Here is a 25,270-nt window from a genome sequence, read left to right as displayed (position 1 = left end):
TCCTGGAAACAATTCCAGCCTTGTTCTCAATTCACCAGCCACTTAAGAGTTTCCCTGAAACACTCCAGGCTGAGTTTATCTCTGGGTGTCTCCTCAGAATTTCTTCTGATGGATACATGGAGGTTCCCAGAGCTCTGGGGATTTCTCCATCTGTTCTCTGTATGCTCTGGCTCGAACAGAATGTATACACAGGCTTCTGTGGGGCATAGCAGCCTCATGCTTGATTGTATTGCTGCTGTGTTTTCTTCCAAATTATCAAGATTTTTTATTTGTATGTGTATCTGTTTGTGTGCACATCCACACTCGTGTGTGTGTGTGTGTGTGTGTGTGTGTGTATGCCACATACATGTGGGTTCCTACAGAGGCAAGAAAAGAATGTCAGAGTACCAGTGCTAGAATGAGCCATCTAAAATGAGTGATAAGATTAGAACTCAGGCCGGGCGGTGGTGGCGCACGCCTTTAATCCCAGCACTTGGGAGGTAGAGCCAGGCGGATCTCTGTGAGTTTGAGGCCAGCCTGGACTACCAAGTGAGTCCCAGGAAAGGTGCAAAGCTACACAGAGAAACCCTGTCTCGAAAAAAAAAAAAAACAAAACAAAAAAAAAAAGATTAGAACTCAGGTCCTCTGAAAGAGCAAGTGCTCTCAGCCACTGAGCCGTCGCTCCAGCCCCTTAAATGATCAGTTTAGAAAAATAAATATGAAAATGTTGGCCCCTCCAGTTCTGCCCTTCCTTCTGATAAGAGCCCCAAAGCACTAGGTAGCACTGCTAGCTTTCTCCAGACAGGAAATGGTTAATCCCCCAGCATCCACACAAGTCTATGAAATGGATTGTGCCTGAGAGACTACAGATTGTGTGTCAAGGGGATTAATGAACAGCACACTGGAGACCCCATAAAGCAGCAGAATGGAAGCCTCTGATGCTTGTTGTTGTTGTTGAGACTCACATAAATGCTTCTTCTAGCATGCCTTAAAAATTGCCCCCCAGTGAACATCCATTTAACCAGAATGCCACAGCAAAGGCCTAGGAGGAGCTCCAAGCAACAGGTAGCCCTGGGTGTAAAGGAGGGCTGGCTTCTCTAGGCAGGCATCAGAAATACAAAGTCATCCACTCCTCACACTCTCTACCTCTACCTCCCTCCACATGAGTGTATGTGTGTGTGCATGTGTGTATGCATGTGTATGCATGTGTATGTAAGTGTGTGGGTGCATTGTGTGCATGTGGAGGTAATAGGTTAACATTGTATGTTTTCTTCAGTTGTTCTCCACTGTAGTGGGTAGCCATTCCAGCTTTGATTTGGAAGTTCCAACCCCCATTGAGACTTCGGCAACTGTCACGCCTACAAGGTGGGGCCAAGGGAGGCGCCTGGGGACCCGAGATCTGGATGGGGGGGGGGTGTTCGCTCCGTTCTGGGACCCTGGATGGTGGAGGTGGGCCAAGCAGAGCTCCAGAGAACACCGCTGGTCTGCGATACACCTTCCCCAGACCCCGAAACCTACCTATCCCTTAATTTGTAAGTTACGCCATTAAATAAATCTCCTTTTAACTACGTAGAGTGACCTTAATAATTTCACCAATATCTGGCGCTCACATGGGGCAAATTCCAAAGGCCTGGGTGGCTCCTGCCCTCAGCCTCCTCCCCGGCTAGCGGGTACCTAAACCCGCCTGCAAAGTTCCATATAACCAGGGAACGCCTACACGGTTCCATTCCCGAAAAAGGGAGCAGCTAGTTCGGTCTCAGTTCCCTAGCTTAGCCCCAGACCAGCAAAAGAGGCACTCCCCTGCTTCCTGAGTGCCGGTGCCGGCTCCAGCTCCTGCCATCTTGACTCCAGCAAGCTGCAGTCAGCCAAGATCACCAGCAGGCCCTGCTTTGGAGCTGTACCAACGCCACCTGCTGGCTGAAAAGTGATACTACACCCTCCCAAAAACTACAAAAGGTAAGTAAAAGTACTTGATAATTTTACACCTTAAAATTGACTAACAAATTTTGAGTAATTCTTGCAATATGACTGACAACATTACCTCAAAAGAATTTGAAAACCTTTTTGCCTGTATGATGAATGACATCCTCCTGGAAATATACGACCTTACTAAGGCATATCTGGCCTGTACCATTTTGGCATTCATTGTAATAATCCACACAGTGTTCAAACACTGGTTTAATAACAAGAACAAAGATGAGTCATTATTTGAACTGGTACAGGCTTTAAGCGAGAGCAATGAAGGCTTACAGAAAAAGATTCTCTCTCTGGAATCTGCTAACCAGGATTTATAGGCTTTCAAAAATAACAATGAAAGCTTACAGAAAAAGATTCTATCTCTGGAATCTGCTTTAAAGGATAGCAATGAGACCTTACAGAAAAAGATTCTTTCTCTGGAATCTGCTGATCAGGATTTACAAAACAGGCTTGTACCAAAAATTGATCTTATTGATAATAAATGTGAATATTTAATGGACAGAACACTAACTCTCCAGACACTATATAAGGAAGAAAGATTATCATTAATTGATAAGATAAGGTCCATGGAATCATGTGTTTCTGAGGAACTTAAAAACTTCTATGATTCCATGAGAAATCTGGAGTCCCTTGCCAGAGAGGAGGTTCACTCCATAGAACAGACCCTAGGTGCTCGTTTGCAGGCCTTAGAAGAAACTCTCAGTAAACATGACAAGGGACCTAATAAGCAGAAAGGCAAGACCATAGAGGTTGTAACATCTCCAAATGGCTCTCACACAATGGCTTATCCTGTTATCATCCATGAGAAGCCAGCAGATGACACACACCCCAAGCCATATAATACATATACATTACAACCAATTTCAACAAGGGACTTTAAAAGTATAAAGGAAGCAGTAGTTATGTATGGGATACACTCCACATACGTAAAACAATTGTTAAATTCGTGGTCTACCTCACATAGAATCATCCCAGATGAGGCATCAGTTAATTTCAGCTGTTCTAGAATATAGTCAGCAGCTACAGTTGGAAAAGCTGGTTGAGAGAAGAGGCAAAAAATTTAGAACAACAAGGTAAACTCAGAGGTTTTGTGATCTCCCAAGATCAAATACTTGGTGAGGGATATACTTGGTGAGGGATGTTTCGCTGACAGGAATGTACAAGCCATTTATGATGAGCATACAATATCCCTATGCCGTACAGCAGCTCTAAATGCTTGGGAAAAACTTCCAGAACCTGGAAAACCAACTGAGGTATACACAAAGATATTTCAGGGACCGCACAAACTCTTCACTAATTTTTTACAAAGACTGAACACAGCTATAACAAGAGCTGTATCAGATAAAGAATTAAGAAAAATATTAATTGAGTCCTTGGCGTTCAACAATGCTAATGCAGAATGCAGAAGAATACTTAAACCATTAAAGATCAGATCAGCTCCTTTGGAAGAATGGATTCAGTATACTAATGGTGTTGAGTCTCGTAACTACAGTAATGAGGCTTGGATAGGAGAGACAAATCCCCAGAGGTGAAAGAAGGCCCCATGCTACCAAATGTTTTAAATGTGGTACACCAGGTCATATAAGTAAAAACTGTACATGGGGTACTCCTAGAAGTAATACTCCTTTTAGGAATAGCCTAAACAGGAGACCCCAACCACCTCCCGGATTATGTAGAAGGTGTGGCAGAGGCCGACATTGGACCAGTGAGTGCAGATCAAAAATAGATATATGAGGCAACCCTTTACTGGCGGGAAACGCCTCAGGGGGCCTCTTGCAGGCCCCCAAAATTAAATGTAGTACAAACATTCCCAGCCACTGTGGAAGAAATTCCTCTCCAGGACACAATGCCTAATGTAAAAACCGATACTGCAATGGATGATAAAACAGCTCTGATGGGTGGATCACAGTTTACAAAGAACACTATAAAACAAATATTTTGGCAGACTTCCATAAATGATCAAAGACCAAAGCTTAGAATTCGAATTAATGGCCTGGTTATGGAGGGCCTGGTAGACACAGGTGCAGATGTGACTATAATTACACCAAAATCATGGCATCCGAATTGGTCTCTTCAAGAGGTCAATGTCCAACTTTTAGGGATTGGCACCCTATCTCAGATAAAACAGAGTTCGAGATGGGTTGAATGCATAGGGCCAGAAGGACAGAGAGAAAGGCAGAAGCCATATGTAGCAAATGTAGCAGTAAATCTTTGGGGCCGAGATCTGTTACAACAGTGGAATACCCAGATTAAAATTCCTACACTTTCAGAAAAAGAATACAGACCAATGCATGTTTCTAGGAATAATATCATCACATGCTATAAAAATCAGGCACCAACCATTAAGGCTGTTCACAAACAGAGCACAACTGCTGTTGAATTCTCAGAAGTACCAACTGCCTGACCTTTAAAATGGCTAACTAATAAACCTGTCTGGGTTGGACAATGGCCTTTGACAAAAGAGAAGCTTCAAGCTTTAGAACAGCTGGTTCAAGAGCAGTTAAATGCTCAACACATTGAAGAATCTACCAGCCCTTGGAATTCTCCTGTATTTATTATTTAAAAAAAGTCTGGTAATTGGAGAATGCTGACAGATCTGAGAGCTATTAATAAAGTAATTCAGCCAATGGGCTCCCTACAGACTGGGATGCCCTTGCCCTCTCTGCTACCTAAAGAATGGCCTATAATAGTTATTGACATAAAAGACTGTTTCTTTACCATACCCTTACAAGAAAATGACAGAGAAAAATTTGCCTTCACAGTACCTAATTATAACAATACTCAGCCAGTCAAGAGATATCAATGGAAGGTCCTCCCACAGGGAATGTTAAACAGCCCTACTTTGTGCCAATACTTTGTGCAGAACCATTGGAGATAATTCGTGTAAAGTTTCCACACTCCATAATTTATCACTATATGGATGATATCCTATTAGCTGATCCAAAGTTAGATACATTAGAAAGCATGTTTGAAGAAGTAAAAAAAGTTTTGCCTTGCTGGGGATTTCAAATTGCTCCTGAAAAAATACAAAGAGGAGATTCTATTAACTACTTAGGATATAAGATAGAGCTACAAAAAATTAGACCCCAAAAGGTACAACTAAGGAGAGATCGATTGAAGATTCTTAATGATTTTCAAAAGTTATTAGGAAGCATTTCCAACTTACTGGGTATCATGGGAATACCCAAAGATGGACTACAAAATTTGGCTAATACTCTAGAAGGGGACAAACAATTAAATAGTCCAAGTGAATTATCAGCCGAAGCTGAGAAGGAATTGGCTCTAGTAGAAAAGACAATTCGAGAAGCACATGTGGATCGTGTGGATCCAGAACTTAAATGCATTCTTGTCATATTTCCCTCCAGACATTCCCCAACAGGTATTTTGATGCAGAGGGAAGATATTATATTGGAATGGATATTCCTACTACGTAAACCAAATAAGAAATTAAAGACTTATATAGAAAAGATCTCTGATTTGATTCAAAAAGGTAAACTAAGACTTCGCCAGTTGACAGGAATGGACCCAGCAGAAATTGTAGTACCTTTAACTAATGAGGAAATTTCATCACTATGGAAAGATAATGAATATTGGCAGAGAGCCTGCAGTAACTTTTTGGGAGAGGTTAACAACCACTATCCCAAAAGCAAGAGAATATAATTGATAAAGAAGACTGAATGGGTCCTTCCTCACATTGTATGACAAAAGCCAATTTCTAGAGTACTCACATTCTATACTGATGCAAATAAATAAGGGAAAGCAGGATATAAATCAGGAGACTTAAGTAAAGTGGTACAAAGTCCATACAGCTCTGTACAAAAGGCAGAACTGTATGCCATTCTTATGGTACTGATGGACTTCACAGAACCCCTCAATATAGTCACTGACTCTCAATATGCAGAGAGAGTTGTTTTACATATTGAAACTGCTGAATTTATTCCTGATAATACAGAATTAACTTCATTATTCATACAATTGCAGGAAATCATCAGAAAAAGGGAACATCATATATATATATATATATATATATATATATATATATATATATATATATATCACATATCAGATCCCATACAGGTTTGCCAGGACTTCTAGCACAAGGTAATGATGAGATTGATCAGTTACTAATAGGTAATGTGCTAGAAGCCTCAGAATTTCATAAGAAATACCATGTAAATAGCAAAGGTTTGAAGAAGGATTTCTCCATCACTTGGCAACAGGCTAAGGATATTGTGAAAAAATGTCCCACTTGTTCCATCTATAACCAAATTCCATTTCCTGCAGAGAGCAATCCAAAAGATATACAAAGAAATGAAATTTGGCAGATGGATGTGTTTCATTTTGCAGAATTTGGAAGATTAAAGTATGTACATCATACCATTAACACCTATTCCGGATTTCAATGGGTAATACCTATGAGTTCTGAAAAGGCTGATTCTGTGATTACACACCTATTAGAAGTTATGGCCATCATGGGAATACCTGTACAAATTAAGACAGACAATGCCCCAGCATATGTCTCCAATAAAATGAGATAATTCTTTGCTTATTACAATATAAAGCATGTTACAGGTATACCACACAATCCCACAGGCCAAGCAGTCATAGAAAGATCCAATTGAACTTTAAAGGATATGCTAAATAAACAGCAACAGGTAACAATGACTCCTAGAAATAGATTGCATAGTGCTTTATTAACCTTGAATTTTCTCAATGCTGATGAGAAAGGAACAACAGCTGCAGAGAGACATTGGATGACAGACAAAACTCCTGAGCTAAACCAACTGGTTTATTTCAAGGATGTGCTGACCTCAGAATGGAAACCTGGATATGTTCTACGTTGGGGAAGGGGTTTTGCCTTTGTTTCTGCAGGAGGAGAAAAGCTATGGATACCAACAAAATTAATAAAAATTCGATTTGAACAGGAAAAATCCCTTGATGAGGAGAAGTAAAAGCTCATACACCAATGTGACATCTCTACAAGTTGTAAGAAAAATTTAACAATCAAAGGTTGGGGTAGGGTTCTGTTTTTGTCTTTCCAGGATAATGGAAATACCCATCTTCCAAAAATCATAAGGCCTTGGATATCCAGATGTTTACAGCAGAAAGAAAGAATCTACTGGTACCAATCTACACACGGTAAAATCTCACTGTCTAGCATCTGTCTCTCTATCAATCTAGAAAAGTTGTGGTTCCAATTCAATTATAAGCCAAGCTGGCTTTGGAGATGGAATTGGCTCACTCCTTCTCTAAACCCAAGCATATTACTAAAAGAAAAGTTTGAGAGATTCTTCAGTCCCATATCAGAAGAGCCCTCTGGTGTGGGACAGAAGGAAACCAATAAAAAGGGACCATTGTCTTCTAGATTCTAATTCTCTCCATGCTTACTCTTGGTTTCTCAGAATCCTTTCTTAAATGCTATGTCCTCTTTAAATCCAGACCTTCCATTTTGATAACAAATAAGTTTTTCCAATAGCAATCTCGGAAGTCTCCAGAAGGAAGATGGGGGGCCCCAACAACAGCAACTCTACACAATCCAGAATGATGCCATGGTAATCATCATCATACTACACTTCTTGCCAGAATTTCAGACAATCTTACCCATTACTCTAAGACTTGCTGCAGAAACTACAGTTAGTCTAACTGAGATTTAACTATCTGAGCTTTCTCACAGTACCCAACAGAGATAACATCACCCCCTAAACAGGAGGAAGCAATTCTAAGAAAACGACGCCCCTTCTCCCTTAGGTTTCATAATTCTCAGGGTTATGGATGATGGTTATAGGGTTGGGGATGGAAGAAAATATTAGACTCAGTATTCTAAGAGAGAGAGAGAGAGAGAGAGAGAGAGAAGGGAAAAGAAGAAATGGAATGGATAGGTATAAGATATTATGGTAGATTATTGTATATACTAGTATACAAATTTAGTAAAATAGCAGCCTTAGATAATTTGCACTGTAATTTGCACTGTTATGGATTCTTATATGTTGATACAAATGTAAACTATTTTTATATTCCTGTTTAAGATAATTTGTATATTGATACAAATACAGAACTATATTTGTTAATAATATACATATATTTCTACTCTTATTTGAAATATTTGTATATTGATACAAATGTAAATTTATATCTGTCGTACTTTATGTATGTTCTACTTCTGTTTAGGATATTCGGTATATTGATATATATTTAAGATTATTGTCATATTGCATATCGCACTATATATTCCTACCTCTATTATAAATATCTTGTGTATTGTCACAATTTTGAAGTCATTGTTCTTTACCATACATTTGCTTATAGACTGTTTACCTTGTTTATGTGAAGCCTTAGTCCTTAGGTTATTTTGGTAGATAAGACTTATAGATTTATAGTCACCTATGCTTGTCATCTCTATAGTTATGTTAGTTAGGTTATCCAGATTTATGGATACATAGGTCAGATGGACAGGTAATCTTCAAACACTTCATAGACCTAGAGAATATGGCATTTAAATAACTTAGAATTCTGTTGATGTGAGACACAATTGCTCCTGGCTGCACCAATTTGATCCCGAGAGAATGTTGGGCTTCTAAGACATTTCCATTTGGAAGTTTGTCTTCTTGGCACAAAATAGCCTACTGGGCAAAGAATTGCCCTTGCTTCAATGGCTGACAGTACAAATGCAATGCTGTCCTTTCTGGACAAGCAGAACACAAGGAAAGTGACCACTGTACTCTGCCAAGACAGGGTAAGATGGTCTTTCAGAATTCTTGCTTCTGAAAATGGTCTGTCAGATACTTTAGGCCTGTAGCCAATTTGAATGCACCAACAATGCTGAGAAACATTAGGTGACTGTCCAGGCTGCCAGCTGTCTCGGTCTACTCTTGCAAGATTCCTGAAAGTTGCTTGCATCCATCTACCATTTCTCAGGTACCATTATATTCCTTCTCAGGTCTTTGATGGGATTGAAGACTAGCAGTTATAGTTACAACTTAGTATATATATATATATATATATATATATATATATATATATATAATCTTAGATAGAACATATTAAGTATTAGATTCAGGTTCTTTAGGATAGGACACCTTTTGGAGTGATCTTTGTAACATGCCATTTACCTTTGCTCTAGACTTCTCTGGATTTTAGTATGCTTGATATTGTTCACATTGGTTGTAGTTCCATTTTATCTAGGTCATTATCCCTCATTATTCCTGGACAATATTTGATAACCATTCCTTTGTATATAGTCTTGTATTAGGTTAGAACTTTTTTATTTAGACAAAAAGGGGGAGATGTAGTGGGTAGCCATTCCAGCTTTGATCTGGAAGTTCCAACCCCCATTGATACTTCGGCAACTGTCACGCCTACAAGGCAGGGCCAAGGGAGGTGCCTGGGGACCCGAGATCTGGATCGGGGGTGCTCGCTCTGTTCCGGGACCCTGGATGGTGGAGTTGGGCCAAGCAGAGCTCCAGAGAACACCGCTGGACTGCGATACACCTTCCCCAGACCCCGCGACCTACCTATCCCTTAATTTGTAAGTTACACCATTAAGTAAATCTCCTTTTAACTACATGGAGTGGCCTTAATAATTTCACCAATACTCGACCTTTTTTTTTGAGACAGGATCTCTTAGTGTAGCTAGAGTTTTCCTGCCTGGCCCACAGTCAGGACAAATCTCTCTCACCTGCCAGTCCCACAGCCGCTCAAACCCGACCAAGTAAACACAGAGACTTATATTGGTTACAAACTGTATGGCTGTGGCAGGCTTCTTGCTAACTGTTCTTATAGCTTAAATTAATCCATTTCCATTAATCTATATCTTGCCACATGGCTTGTGGCTTACCGGCATCTTCACATGCTGTTTCTCATCGTGGTGGCTGGCAGTGTCTCTCTGACTCAGCCTTCCACTTCCCAGCTTTATTCTCCTCCTTGTCCCGCCTACACTTCCTGCCTAGCCAATGGCCAATCAGTGTTTTATTTATTGACTAATTAGCAACACATTTGCCATACAGAACATCCCACAGCATCTTACTGAACCTGGAGTCATTGATTCACCTAGACTACCCGGCCAGCAGCAATTATAGGACCCTCCTGTCCCAGAGTCCTTAGCCCTGATTACAGTATAAACAGTGCACCTGGCTTCTTTTTCTGTTCTTTAAAAAAATATTGTGTGTGTGTGTGAGGGGGGTGATATGTGCACGTCTATGTGTGCATTTGTGATATGTGCATGTGTTTGTTTGTGTGCATGTGCCTGAAGGCCATAAGAGGGCACCAGATCCCCCAGAGCTGGAGTTATAGGCAGTTGTGAACTGCCCCACAAGAGTGTTAGGAACAGACTTCTGGTCCTCTGCAGGATCAGCAAGCACTCTTAATATTGACCCAGTTCTCCAGCCTTATGTTGACATTTGATGTGGGTAGTGGGTCCTCATGCTTTTGTAGACAACCCTTTTCCTACTTAGCCATCTCCCAGCCCTAGAAGAGGTGATGTTAAGCCCCACCCCCACCCACCCACCCCCACTCAGGGTTTCAGTAATGCTCACACCTGGCTTTGGGCTCATAAGGCCACTGATTCCTCAACAACCCAAAGAGAAGGAATTTGGAATCACTGCTATTTCTGGAGAGAAATGTCATGTTCCCAGTTGGAAGGGGAGGGTCACATGGAGAGGAGAAGAATCCCTAGCAGTGGTCCTCTTCCCTTCTTTCTAGATTTCTGACAGCCCACGTGACCAGAGTCCTTCACCTTTTAAACATATTCGCTCTTCAAGTGTTGGAGAGGACTGGGATGAAACAGTGTGTTTCTAAGCACTACATGACCCTTGCCCCCATGAACTGGCAGCAGCTGTGGCTGCCTGCACAAATCAAGCCAGTCACCATTCCAGCATGGACAAGGGAAGGCTTCATGACCACTCCTAACTGAGGAGCTCCTGAGAGGTGAGGGCTGCTAGGGGAGGGTAGTCAGTTTTCCTTAGGGGTGTGGCCCCTGGTTGGTAGACCACACTCCAGTGAATAGTTCTATACCTGTGCCTATATGGGCAGCACTAATTAGACTCAGTGGGTTATTAGAAAAAGAAAATGAAACAAAACAGGAGGTTATGAAGTGGGGAGGGGGATATGGCAGAGATGCAAGAGGAGTTGGAGGGAGGGAGTATGAGATGAATAGAAACAAATACTACATTGTACATATGTATGAAATTATCAAAGATAAATAAAAATCTTGTTTTAAAATATATCATCCTTGCTTTGCCAGGGAAGGAGAGGTAATTATTTGGACACTGGTCTATCCAAATCTTGTCCTTTCATCTTAAGGCAAACATACCAATTTCAGAATGAGGCCCTGTTTAGATTCAGGAATGTGGAAGGGTGATTCTGGCTGGGCTGGGCAAGTAAAATACTGTACAGGTCTTCAGTATCTAAGACACCTGATCGATGGCCTGAGGAATAATATCTTAGCTACACCAGAATGTTAATGATGTATGTGTAACACAAATTGCTAAATGGTCTTATTAATAAAAACTTGGAGCCAGATATTGGGGTGAAAGCTGAATGATCAGAAGAATAGAACAAGCCAGCCACAAGTCCTTACCACTAGGAAATTCTTAGCCCAAGAGAGACCTACTTCCTGTATACTCACGTCTTATATACCTTTCTGTGCCCTGCCATCTTATTTCCTCTCCACCCAGATACATCACTTCCTCTTTCTGCTCAGCTCTATTACTTCCTGTCTGTCTGTACAGACCTCCAGACCTCTATGGTTAACTAGTGCTGGGATTAAAGGCATGTGCCACCATGCCTGGCTCTGTTCCCAGTGTGGCCTTGAACTCTCAGAGATGCAGATGAATCTCTGTCTCCTGAATGCTAGGATTAAAGGTGTGTGCTACTGCTGCTGCCTGACCTTTATGTTTACTACAGTGTCTGGCTTTTTCCTCTGATCCCCAGGCAAGCTTTATTTGTTAGAGCACTAATAAAATATCACCACATGTATGTGCATCCTCAGTTTGGTCCCTTCCTCAGGCCCACCTTGCTGTAATCTACTGGGGGAAGTTAATTCCTCTTGGTGGTAAAATAGCTAACTTTACTCAGCGTAGAAACAGTGAGAAATGGAGCTTTCTGATCATGCATGGTATCAGGTAAACTCTGGATTGAATTCCCATGGGCTTACAGACAAACAATATCAGAATTTTAGTCATGTGATTAAAGCAGATAATCTGACTCTTGACATCAATGATTTCTGGGACCAGTTTGGGGAGGCTGATGAGAACCCACTGCTGAGTGTAAGGGATTCTGCAACCCCGACTCATGGTAGTGTTCAGTTCCCACAGTAACGATATTTACACCACTTTAAAAGGCTGTGGTGGTTTGAGTAAGAACTATGGCCCACATAGACTCATGTAATTGAATGTCTGGTTTCCAGTTGGTGGAACTATTTCAGAAGGATTAGGAGGTGTGGCCTTGTTGTAGAAGGTACGTCACTGGGGGCGGGCTTAGAGGTTTCAAAAGCCCATGCTAGGCCTCGTCATGTGCTCTCTCTGCCTCCAACTTTTGGATCAGATTTGTGTTTTCAGCTACTGCTTGAGCACCATGCCTGCCTGCCTGTCTGTCGCTGTGTTCCTAGTCATGACAATCATGAACTAACTCTCAGAAACAGTAAGCAAGCCCCAATTAAATGCTTTCTGTTACACGCTGCCTTGGTCATGGTGTCTCTTCACAGCAATAGTAAACCTAGGACAAAGGCAGATAGTGTTAATTGGGGTGTTTCTCCCGATAGCCAGTCTATCTGCCTTTAACCTCATGGTTCACACCAAAAGAGCACACACCGGAATTGAGATAATAGTTGACTTAAAAAAAAAAAAAGGAAAATGAAACAAAGCAGGGCTACAATCCAATCAGCAAGTTCAGAAAGAAATTAGACCAGGATTCTAAGATTTTTAATCTCAAAGAGTCTCCAAGCTTGTCACTTCACAGTCATTTGGAGGAAGGTGGGAAAAGGACTCTGTCCCTTCTCTTGGCATTGGGCACAGGAGGATAATATGACTTTTGCTGACCCCAGGAATATATTGTCATCAGGAGCATGGAAAGATGAGAGGTACAAAAACCCATTCTGAATAACAGCATGAAAGCAGGGGGATGTTTTTCTCAAATATTTAAATATAGGTCACAAAGCCTGCAGCGCTATTCACTGAAATGTTAATTCCACTCAATTCAACTTGACAAACATTTACAAACAATAAGGATTTGTTGAATTGAATTGAAATGTTAACATTTATCCTCCTGTGATACTGCGTCTGAAAGAATTAGAAAGTATCCTTCGACTCTAAACTCCAATCCACCCTGAGATGAATATTAACTTCAGAATAAATACCATCATCAAATATTTATATCTTGCCTTATTTCAAGATACCTGTCATTGAGTCACTGGGAGGCTTTGGCAAAATAACACTGCATCCTGCCACATTTAAATAGTACAAGAAAATAGGAACCAGGGGCACAGCTTCCTGACTTTTATTTTAATTTAATGGGCAGGTATGAATATTTATTGTAAACAGTCCCCCATTCTCATTGCTGGGTGATTGTCTGTGTACATCTAGCAGGGGCACATTAACCCCATCTCTAGTTAAGGCACATTCCTCCAAGACCCAATCAATTTTTTAAAAGCATTTTTATTTATTAATTTTATGTGTGTGTGTGTGTGTGTGTGTGTGTGTGTGCCTGAGTGTATGTATGTGCACCATATATGTGCAGGAACTCACAGAGGTCAGAAGAAGGTATCAGAGCCCCTGGAACTAGAATTATAGATGGTTGTGAGCTACTGTGTAGGTGCTGGGAACAGAAGTTGGGTCCTTTGCAAAAGCAGTAAGCATTCTTAACCACTGAGCACTTCTTTAGGCCACTTCTTATAAAACTAGATAGCTGACACTCTATTCGAGTCAAGGACACATGTCTCAGTATGACCATACCATGTTACATGTTGGCCTGGGAACAGCAACAGATAGTCATTTCCCTCACTCAAGAATAACTAAACTGTCTTTGAGACTGTTGTATTGAACTTGGTCGTGAACCTAGTAACTGGGGACATTCCGGGAGCTTTTGGTCAAGCTGTATCAGGAGTCACCAGTCAGCTTTATAAGTGATGTGCAGTATATTACTTTTCTTCATTTATCATAGCATGGAGTTTCTGTTATTTACAACTGTCTATTTCAGTTCCGGGGTTTGGAGGCAGACCTAAGTCAAAGATTCTATGAGGTTAAATGATCCATGGAACTTGGTGACAGTGGAGGATTCAAATGCTGCAGATCTAGAATCAAACGATCTTGGGCTAGGTTTTAAAAAAAAAACTCTCTCTCTCTCTCTCTCTCTCTCTCTCTCTCTCTCTCTCTCTCTCTCTCTCTCTCTCTCCTCTCATTCTCTCTGTCTCTCCCCCTCTATGTGTGTGCCTGTATGTGTGCATGCACACATGTATGTGCATGTGTGTATGTGTGTGTGCGTACATGTATGAATGCAGCCACTCGCATGTCAAGGTCAGAGGACCACGTAGGTGTCAGTCCTTGCCTTCCACATAGTTTGAGGCAGGGCGTCTTTATTGTTCTCTACTATATGTGCCAGGGCTGCACGTCAATAACTCTCCTGTCTCTGCCCCGTCTCTCCTGAGGAGCACTGGGACTATAGATGTTCACTAACCACCACCCTTGGTTTTACTTAGGTTTGGGGGTACCCAAACCCCGAGTCTTCATGCTTGCACACGAACTGCTTACCCACTGAGCTGTTTCTTCAGTCTCCTTGGGCTATCTCTAATCTTAATAGCCTTTATTGCCCGTGGTGTGCAAATGGCCGGCAGTTCCTTTCTGAGACACAAATCCTGCAGAGATGTGGCCATATGACTGCAGAAAGCTGTAGGCATGTGCTAACTTCTGATGAGGAATGTCCTCACCAGCAAACAAGACCAAAGGGCAGGGAAGTATGGAAGAAGGAATTCAGACAAAGGGGTTCAAGAGACAATTTGCTCGAATTCTGCTTGCAGAGCTACATTTAGTAGCTAGTTAAACTATGTATAAATAGCAACATAAAAATTGTTCATTCCTGAAATGAACCCAGAGTCCTGTGTCTCTGTTTACCACTACCCTCCTTTCCAGGTCCCCATGTTGACCACAGCTGTGCTGGCCATGATAATTGTTCACCTCTGACCTAACACCACTTTGGCTATTAGATAAAGTCTTTAAAATCTATTTTTAGCAGACTTTAATTTTCACCAATCCCAAAGCTCGACTCTCACCACATGGCCTCTGAAACCTAGGAGGAGGTTCTCACTGCGCTGCTATCATCTGCCTCCCTGTGATTCCCACCCATGCTTTTGGTAAATGTCTTGGCTCATGGTTTTCTGTTTGATTGCACTTGTTCTGTAACTAAAGGTCTTGTGGACTGCTTCTATGACGAGTAAGTCTGAGGGGCAAGCTGAATCTGTGCTCCAGAGTGATGGCCACTACTGTTCAGCTCAAAATCAACTGCTTCTTATTCTTTTTGTGCTAAGAATTGTGTTTTGCATTGAACACATCCATAGTAATCCACTATAATATTTACAGGCACTAAACTAATTCATTTTGTTCTTTGATTACTTAATGTGCATGGTGTTTTGCCTGCATGTATGTCTGTTTATCACATCAGTGTCTGATTCCTTCAAAGGCCAGAAGGTTTCAGATCCCTAGAACTGGAGGTGCTGACCTTGTGAGCTGCCATGAGGGTTCTGGTAATAGACGTGGGTCCTTCAGAAGAACAGTCAGTGCTCTTAACCACTGAGGCACCTCTCCAGCCCCCTAAAATCCTTCTTAAAGAACAATAGCCTGAATTACTGACTCCTGTCTTCTCCAAGTGCCAAGGCCAACTCTTTACCTATCCTGTTAGGGTACTTCCTGCCCCATTGAGGTAGACTCTGTGGGCACTGAGCTCACATGGTGTGTATGCATAATGTAGGCAAACACTCATACACATAAAATGAAAATAAATAAAATCTTTAAAAAATTATTTGAAATAATTTTCATTATTTTTACTTTGCTGGATTAGAACTGAGGTGCAGGGAGTCCACACACTTTTCCAAGCTACACAGGGTAAATCGTACCACTAGTTTTGAATTGGTTTGTCCCACCTGACATGGTGGTACAAGCCCTGTACCACTAGTTTTGAATTGGTTTGTCCCACCTGACATGGTGGTACAAGCCCTTAATCCCAGCACTCAGGAGGCCAAGGCAGGTAGATCTCTAAGTTCAAGGCCAGCCTGGTCTACTTATTGAGTTCCAGGACAGCCAGAGCTACATAGTGAAACCATGTTTCGAATAAAAATGAAGTATTAAAATTGAATTGGTTTGTCCTTCTGTGCTTAGCGATAGGCCAGATTTTAAAGCATAGCAGGAGGAGGTGGGAACCGTGGTTCTCCAAACACTCAGCATCATTAGGTTCCCAAGGCTGATAAAACATAGGGTGAAGAAGTTTTTATTTCTTTGAGAAAAAAAAAATCCAGATTCAGGAAGGCCAATTTTGAAAGTATATAATTAAATTTATTTAATCATTTTTGAGACAGAATATTTCTATACAGGCATGGCTGGTTTTGAACTCCCAGAAATCTGCTGACTCAGTCTTCTGAATGCTATGGTTACAGGTATATGCCACCATTCAGGCTTTTCAAGAATTTTTATTATGTTTCATGTATCCTGCTCTCTCACCTGAATGTGTCCCTCAGTGGCTTGAAGGGAGGGTAGTGGACTTCTCTGCACACACTTCTAAGACATAGTAGGTACTAAAGAAATGCTTACTGTGTGCAAAAAGAAACTCAGAAGTAAAGAGTATGTATAGAATCTAGCAATGTTATTTTCGTTTGGTCTTTCTAACACACACACACACACACACACACACACACACACGCACGCATGCACACATGCATGCATGCACGCACGCACATACCTAGATAGAGCAAAGGCACGATTAACCCTTTCCTCCAATCCTAATGTGCCCAGGGCCTTCCAGGTCATCCAGAACTTGAATGCATCAGGTCTCCTGCTACACTGGATGGATTTGTCTCCTGTGTCGTAGCTGATGTCATAGAATTTATCCTGCTGGAATAGGTAGGTCGCTTTGGCAGAGTAGCACTTCTTAAGAAGATCCTTTGAAAAAGAAAGTAAAGGAGAGTCTGAGCCCCTTAACTTTAGAGTAAGCTCCATGTCAACTACACACAGAAACAAACCCTGCTTGACATTCTGCTACTGGTGCCAGAAGCACACACCACTTGATGGTAACACCTTCCAAATGAAGATGAGGTTGTCCCACCAGGAACTCACCTACCTGCCCACATGGCATGGAGATAGGCTCCTTTACTGCTATACCTAGAGATCAGTGCATCTCTTAATGCTCACCAGAGAAGCTTCCTTCTTCAGTAGATGATGATTGACACAGACTCACAATGGTTAAACAGCAAATAATATGTCTATGTCACACCCTCCTCCCAAGGCTCACAAACCATTTTGGAAGTAGAGTCAGAATGCTTGTATGAAGCCCTGGATGACCACAAGGAAACTGCTTTTCAGACCCAGTGGATATGCTTGTGAATTCACAGGGGTTATAGCAGCACATACTAGCCCTGTGCAAGTTTGAGCCAGACAAATCCCAGCATAGATAGGGGAAGGTGGGCATGTGGTCCTATTTCTAGTTGAGAAGCTATTGACAACTAATAGTGAAGAATCAGTTTTCTTTAAGGGTGTCCTTCCTGGCAATTTGATCACGTTTCAGTGACAGCCACTCACCCAAGTATTTGGGTAGCCCAAACTGGACTGATGAGTTTAAAAACAAAAAGAAGAAGGAGTTGGGAGAGGAGAGTAAATAAGATCAAAACACATCATACAAAATTCTCAAAGAACTAATAAAAATGAAAAAAAGGAAAAAAAATGAGTTTCCAATTTTAATAGCAGTATTGTCTTCTGTGAATATTAATATGGGTCTAAACATGTTTTATTATAAAAACATGGCTTTATACAATGTAAAACATTATATAAGAAATGTGAGGAGGAAATCTCAAATCTCTATAAAACAACAATTGAAGGCACACTGGGCAGCCTTCATCCTGGCGCGGATGGCCATTCTTGGTGGTCACTGCACAGAATAGGTTACTTTAGCCTGAACATCAAGGTAGCAAAAGTTCCTAACTTAAGGCTACTTGGGTTTTCCCCACAATCTCTAGTCTCCTCACAGCGATGGCCACAGAGTCTCCTCACTGCGATGGTCAGAGAATACAGTTATAGTTTCCACAGCACCTGTAGTCTGGTGGTGTGACATCAAAAGGCCACTGCGTATGTTTTCATGACAAAGTATGCAGGAGCCTCCACAACACAGGGACACATATTTCTCCTCCCATAGTAACTGTGAGGTCACTTTTATCAGCCATGAAAGATTGGAAAAGCATCTCAAAACCAGTGAGCTTCGGCTGCTGGGGAAATACTCAGTTAAAATAAAGTGCTTGTCACATTGTCACAAGGATCTGAGTTCAGTTTCTAGAACCCACATCAAAAGCAGCAAAGTTGGGGCTGGGGCTGGGATTCTCAGTATTTAGTGACCTTGCAGAGGACCTGTGTTTAGTTCCCAGCACCCACATGGTGATGCATAACCGACTCTAACTCCAGTGCCAGGGGACCCAGTGCTTTCTTCTGGCCTCCACTGGGTCTTTTTTTTTTTTTTTTAAAGATTTGTTTATTTTTTTATGTATACAGTGTTCTGCCTGCACACCAGAAAAGGGAACCAGATCTCATTACAGATGCTTGTGAGCCACCATGTGGGTGCTGGGAACTGAACTCAGGACCTCTAGAAAAGCAGCCAGTGCTCTTAATTGCTGAGCCATCTCTCCAGCCCATCCATTGGTTCTTTCATGTACATGTTACACATAAACCCTCATAGGCATGCACATTACACACATAAGCAAAGTAAGTAAAGAAATAAACCTTTAAAAACAAACAGGCATGTGTATGTAATATTAGCACCAGGGAGGTAAAGACAATAAATTCTTGGGTGACCGGCCAGCCAATCTTGCCTAATCACTGAGTTCCAAATAAAAATGAAATATCCTTTGGAAACAATTAAGGTGAACAGTGCCTAAGGCATGGTACTCAAGATTAACCCATGGCTTCCACAGCATGTGTGCTTGATTTTTCTGTCTCTGTCTGTCTCTATCTCTCTGTCTCTGTCCCTCTCTCATCTCTCTGTCATCTCCCTCTATCTCTGTATCTCTGTCTCTTTCTCTCTCATGTATGTGCACACATGCACAAATTCCTGCACACAAGAACACATTTCTATACACAATACACACATACACATGCACACAAAACAAAGCAAAAAAATGATGACTATTAGCCATGTCTCATGCAAACTTTGGGGGCTCTTATGAGTGACTAAGACAAACCCCAGGGTCACAGGTAAATGAACCAAAAGAAGATGAGGAAACAGAGTACAAAATGTGATGGTTCTTCAGCAGGGGTGCAGTTAATGTCACTGCTCAGAGAAATCCTCTGGCCTGGGAAGGTTTCATTAAAAAAAAAAAAAAACACTGAAGGCTTAAGATTTAGTTATCAAAAATAAATGAAATAATTTATTTCACTAATAAGTGAATGTGATCTCTATTAGTTTCAAGACACACATCAACTAGAAGAGGAGATTTGACTCACAGATCCAGGGGAAATGACATTTTGTAATATATATAGTAAAATTCAATATTTAAAAAAATCCCCTTGCTTCCTATTGTGCTAATGGTCAGAAGAGCTATGTTTGAATGTTCACATTCACACTCTCGGTCCTAGCAAGGTGGTATATACTGGTAATATGAATCTAGCTGCAAGAATCCAGAGAGAATGTCAGGTGCTATATAATGGGATATTAACTCAAATGGTCCTTAGGGATTACCAGACAAGGTATTAGAACCTACACTGTAGCAAGCAAAAAAAAAAAAAAAAGCCCAACTAAACAGGAATTTGTATAGATTTGATTATGACATCTATATCTTCAAGCCCAACTGGATCAGGATGGAATGGTACCGATCCTCAGGACTGTGTCCCTTACTCTCCTATTGTCTGTGTTGGTTCCATTTTTAACAAGAAGGTCAGCCGCCAGCCTCAGGATTGGGATGGCTGAGGGAGACCTGTGATCCTGAGAAGAAGCTGTTGGCAGAGAATAGGCTGCAGGAGAGACCTGTCTGCTCCTGGCACTGCTGACAGAGCTCCTCACCTCAACCACACAGTCAGCTTTTCCAGGCCCCAGAGCCCCCATCAGCCTCCATCTTGCTGGGGCTGTATTGTCTATTGCCATAAGAACCCGGCCTGAGTCAGCCTAGACAGGAGGTCCTGCCCCTGATCTCTGACCACCGACATTATCAAACACATTCTTCACCCCTTTCTCTTGGCTCTAGCTTTCTCCAAGAACCCTGTTAAGTCAATTTAACTTGTTTGTCTTTGGTTACTAATGCTTTCTTTCCTACCCCTTTCCCGTGCTGTGTAACCACAAATCCCTCACTGAGTAATTCTGTGTTTGAGTTAATCCCATTTCTCTAATGAGATCTTCTTTCCCTATGGAACTGGTTCCTGAAAGCATTCTGTTTCTACTTTATTTATTATTTATTTATGTGTGTGGGGTCTAGTTTTTATGAAAACTTGTTATAAGCTGGAGTCACCTGAGGGAAGGTAGCCTCAATTGAGAAAATGCCTAATAATAATGTAAGGCATTTTCTTAATTAGCGATTGATGTGAGAGGGCCCAGTCCATTGTTGGCAGGGCCTCCCCTATGCAGGTGGTCCAGGGTTCTATAAAAAAGTAAGCTGAGCAAGCCATGAGGAGCAAGCCAGTAAGCAGCACCTCTCCATGGCCTCTGCATCAGCTCCTGCTTTTGATGATAAACTGTTATTGGAAGTGTAAGCAAAATGAACACTGTCATCCACAAGTTGCTTTTGGTCATGGTGTTTCATCACAGCAACAAAAACCTTAAATAAGACAGTGTGTGTCTATGCACATGTATATAGAGCCTACATGACAAGGCTGAATGTCCTTCCCTATCACTCTCCACCTTGTTCTCTTGGTACCGGATCTCTCGCTGAACCTAGAGCTATGCTGGGGACTGCTAAACTAAGGCAGTCCTGCTGTCTGTACTCTCCTGGGTTGGTAAGGATCTGAACTCACGTCCTTATGTTCGTACAGCAAGTGCTTTTACCCAGTGAGCCATCTCCCCAGTTAGTGCGTTTTGTTTTTAATATCCTGTTGCCTGGCTTCTGTTCTCTTTGATACCACACAGAGAGAAGGACATGGCCTCTCACCTCCAGCTTCTCATCTGAACCTTCTGCTGACCAAATCTAGCCAAAAGCCAATCTGCAAGGATGCCTGGTAAACACTGGGTGGAAGGATCCAGCCCTTTTGTCTGCCAAAGGCTCAGAATATATTACCCAGCAAAGATAAGCAGGAGAATGGAGTTCAACTTTCATTTTCACTCTGTGTCACAACGCCTAACTAGCACATTTGAAAACCATGACCAGAGATGACACTTCCCGAAGTCAGACTCTATCCAGACACTCTATGATGATGGCATTTAAATTTAAATACCCTAGACCATGTGTCTGTCTCTGAGATGGTGAAGTTGGAGTTCAAACCAAGGCTGCTTAGTTTGGGGGCTTGACCTCTTAGTTTATTACCTTCTGCTGCTTAAGCAATGGATGCTTACACAAATGTGGAAAGAGTGCTTGGATCTGGTGAGATTTTAGGATGTCATCCAAAGCACAGCTCAGCCAGCAGATTGCATCTTCTTGTGCAGATCACGCAAGCCGCCTTTGACTTCCAGGGGACACATCCAACTTAGCTGTCTCTATTCCAGCAGTCAGCGACCATACAGACTACTGTGAGTCAACATTCTGCATTGCACACACACACCTTCCTACTTCTTCAGCAATCATCATTTTCAGCTTACCAAACAAAAGCTACCAACAATTCTTTCCTATATTTCCTAATATTTCCATATTCTGTCCCAGGCCATCCTTATTGACGTGCAAAATTTTTTCTTTATTTAGCAAATGGGCATATTAATCATCTTTATAGTAATTAATTCACTCCAAAATTGTGTATCTTTTTATAGAAATTATACTATGATGCTAAGATCCTGGGCATACAACCCCCAGGGTGGTACTAGGTACTTAAGCCAATATTTGATCATCTAATATATGAAACAAAATTAAGCCTGCAGTAAAATAAGGGCTTGGCTTTAACCTAGAACATTATCCAGTAAAAGCCAGATGTGGAGAAGAGTGTGAAACCTCTGGACTTGACATGGGCATCACACCATGAACTCACTCCAGCTGTAGTTACCTCCACAAGATCAATCCAACCAAAATTCTGGCATGGATGGAGGAGTTCTCCAAGCTGTCACATGCTGAGTTGCTGGCCACTAAAAAGTATTGGTGTAGTGACAATAATAATTCTTCTTCCTCTGTAGCCATTGGTAAGTTTCTCCACATTCCCCAGTGGACAGTCTCATCCTCATACACATCAGAGCAGCACTAGTTGGACTTAGTGGGTTACCAGAAAAAGTGGGGCATAGTGGAGAGATGGCTCAGTGGTTAAGAGCACTTCCTGCTCTTTCAGAGGACCCAGGTTCAGTTGCCAGCACACATGTTATGTAGTTCACAACTGTACATAATTTCACCTTGAGGAAATCCAACACCCTCTTCTGGCCTCTGTGGGCACCTGCATATATGTGCTATACACACACACACACACACACACACACACACACACACAGACAAATAAAAAATTAAAAAGAGATGAAGTTGGGAGGGGCCATGATGAAGGATTTTGGAGGAGTTGGAAGGGAAAATTTGAGTGGCGTAGACATGATCATGTTCCATTGTATACATGTATAAAATTGTAAAGAATAAAAGTAATTAATATTATACACAGAAAGCCATGCCAGGCTCTGGTGATGACTTGGTGAATCAGAAAGTCACTGTCATTAAGAAGTTTCTGGTGGGAACAGGAGACAGATACACAAACCACACAACAGGTACTCTCCAGGAAGAAGAACAAGGGGTACAGAGTTCGGTAGCAAGGTCCATCACTTAGAGATGTCACACAGGGCTCTTCAGAGGGAACACATCAGCTGTGTGATCTGATGCCCACTAGGAACACCCCTCACTCTCTGAGCCAAGCCCTGTCCCACTTCAGTCTGGTGCATGCCTCTACACTTGACTCCTCCCAGGAGTGACCACTCGCTCTCTCTCGGGCTCTCTTGTTCATGAAGAAAGCCACAGAGAAGGCTGTGGGCACTCTGCCTCTCACTGTTTATCCAATGAACACTACAGTCCACACTCACCTCTCCTGTGGAGTGGCGTATTTGCCCACGGTCGAGTCAACATAACACAAAACAGCAGAGGGAGCTGACAGAATATAACAAAGGTCTTACAGGGGATCTAAGCCCAGTAGATGGAGTCACCCATGATCTTCGCCAACAAAGGTAGCTGAACCTGACTACTATCTATACCTGCCTTTAACACACAGCCCTTTAAATGTCTCAGCTCAGACAGAGGCAAATTCAGCCTTCTCTGGGGATGAACCCCCTAACAGGTTATCTAGTTTCAAGCAGTCAATCCTAAATATATACAGATACAAGCGACACTAAGTGGACCCTCAGAAGGTTGTATCTGTGTATGTGTGTGTGCAATAATAATTGAAAAAGAGGTCTCAAATTTGAAAGGGAGTTAAGAAACACTGAAGGAACTGAAGAGGGTAGAGGGAAGGAGAAAAAGACCTAAATACAATACTCATGTCTGAAAGTCTCAAAACAAAAGGCTTATAATTATCATCATTATTGTTGCTGTTAAGAAAGAAGCCTCACGGGCGGTGGTGGCGCACGTCTTTAATCCCAGCACTCGGGAGGCAGAGCCAGGCGGATCTCTGTGAGTTCGAGGCCAGCCTGGGCTACCAAGTGAGTTCCAGGAAAGGCGCAAAACTACACAGAGAAACCCTGCCTCGAAAAACCGAGGAAAAAAAAAAAAAAAAAGAAAGAAGCCTCAGCATGATTTGAAGAAAAGTCAAGGAAGGCATCTTGTGAAATGACAGTGGACCAGAGAAAGAAGGAAGGGGGGGGGGAGAAGGGAGCAAAGACATGAGAGAGAAAGGAAAAAAGTGGGAGAAAAAGGAATGACGTGGGAATCGAGGCACAGTTTCAGTGCTAAATCACAGGTCGCTTGGAGGCGTCAGGTCAGATGGATATGGGCAGACAGACACCAGGCTAGGTGAAGAAGATTGGTGATGTCTAGGGAGCTTGTACACATATTTTGGAGGAGCTGGTGAACAGTGTGCCACTCCCCTGCACAAGTGGGTGAACTTGCCACCTTGCCTTTCCAACCTCTCATTTCATATCTTCCAGTCAGCCACAGCCACTCAAGATGTACCTGTGCTGTCAGCCTTCCGTGACCTGTCAGCCCTCCATGGCCTGTCAGCCTCCCGTGGCCTGGCTCAACATCTGCCAGTGTCCATGTGTGTGGTGACCGGCAGTGTAGGACTTCCTCCCACGTCAGTTAAAATGCCATTAATTCCACAGTGGTCAGAGAAGGAATGCTGTATGGGAGTTTAACTCATGATGCTATGGAAGGAAGATTTAACCCACTCGCTTTGTCTTCCACTTTCAGCCCCTTGCTAACCTCTTGAGAACTGGAGCTGCTTTTTGCAACTCAATCTGGTTTGTTTCTCTTTTCCAGGATGCTCTGAACATGATTTGGAAAACTCAGCACAAGGAAGGTGACTGTATGTTTTGTGAAGGTGGTGGGCACAGCTCTGCAGGTCCTTCTGATGGTCCCCTGGCTGGGTCCAGTTCTCTGCTGGATGGAGCCTCCATGGGCTGACTCTTCCCTCTTTGATTCCCTGGATCCTTTCCTCTCGGCTCTCTCCAGCAGTTCACAGAGGGCCTCCAGAAACACCAGCCCTTAGGACAGGGGTTTTTTAGCTAAGAAAGGGGGAGAGGAGGAGAATGGAGAAGAGAGAGAGAGGAAAGTGAGAAGGGGAGGAAAAAGTGAGGAAGAAATGAGGGAAAGCAGAGAGTGAGGGAGGGAGGGAAGAGGAAGAGAGAGGAGAGAGGGGAGGAGGAACTGTGAGGGTTGGGGAGGAGAAGAGAGAGTGAAGAAAGGCCATGGGGTTGAAGGGAAGACACAGCTTCCTGGCTTTCATGATAGGCATTTATGTGCTGCCAGCAACGAGTGAACATCACAGGTGCTGAGTCAGTCTGATGTCTGTGGGAACTGTCAAGCATCACAGACCGTGGGGTCTTATTG

The 25,270-nt window shown here is 42.3% G+C and overlaps 1 protein-coding gene across 1 annotated transcript in view; it reads right to left on the bottom strand.

The window, feature by feature from the left end:
* Positions 1-25,270, bottom strand: part of Gadl1 (glutamate decarboxylase like 1) — a 159,035-nt gene that overhangs the window by 68,212 nt on the left and 65,553 nt on the right. The window contains exon 11 of the mRNA XM_059267166.1: positions 16,894-17,093. Coding sequence (XP_059123149.1) covers positions 16,894-17,093 — 200 coding nt within the window. The remainder of the gene's footprint in view (positions 1-16,893; positions 17,094-25,270) is intronic.

Source organism: Peromyscus eremicus, chromosome 7 (genome assembly GCF_949786415.1).
Source record: "Peromyscus eremicus chromosome 7, PerEre_H2_v1, whole genome shotgun sequence".
In the NCBI taxonomy this organism is placed as follows: Eukaryota; Metazoa; Chordata; class Mammalia; order Rodentia; family Cricetidae; genus Peromyscus; species Peromyscus eremicus.
Note: the sequence above shows the minus strand (reverse complement) of the source record. Positions and strands in the feature narration are given on the sequence as shown.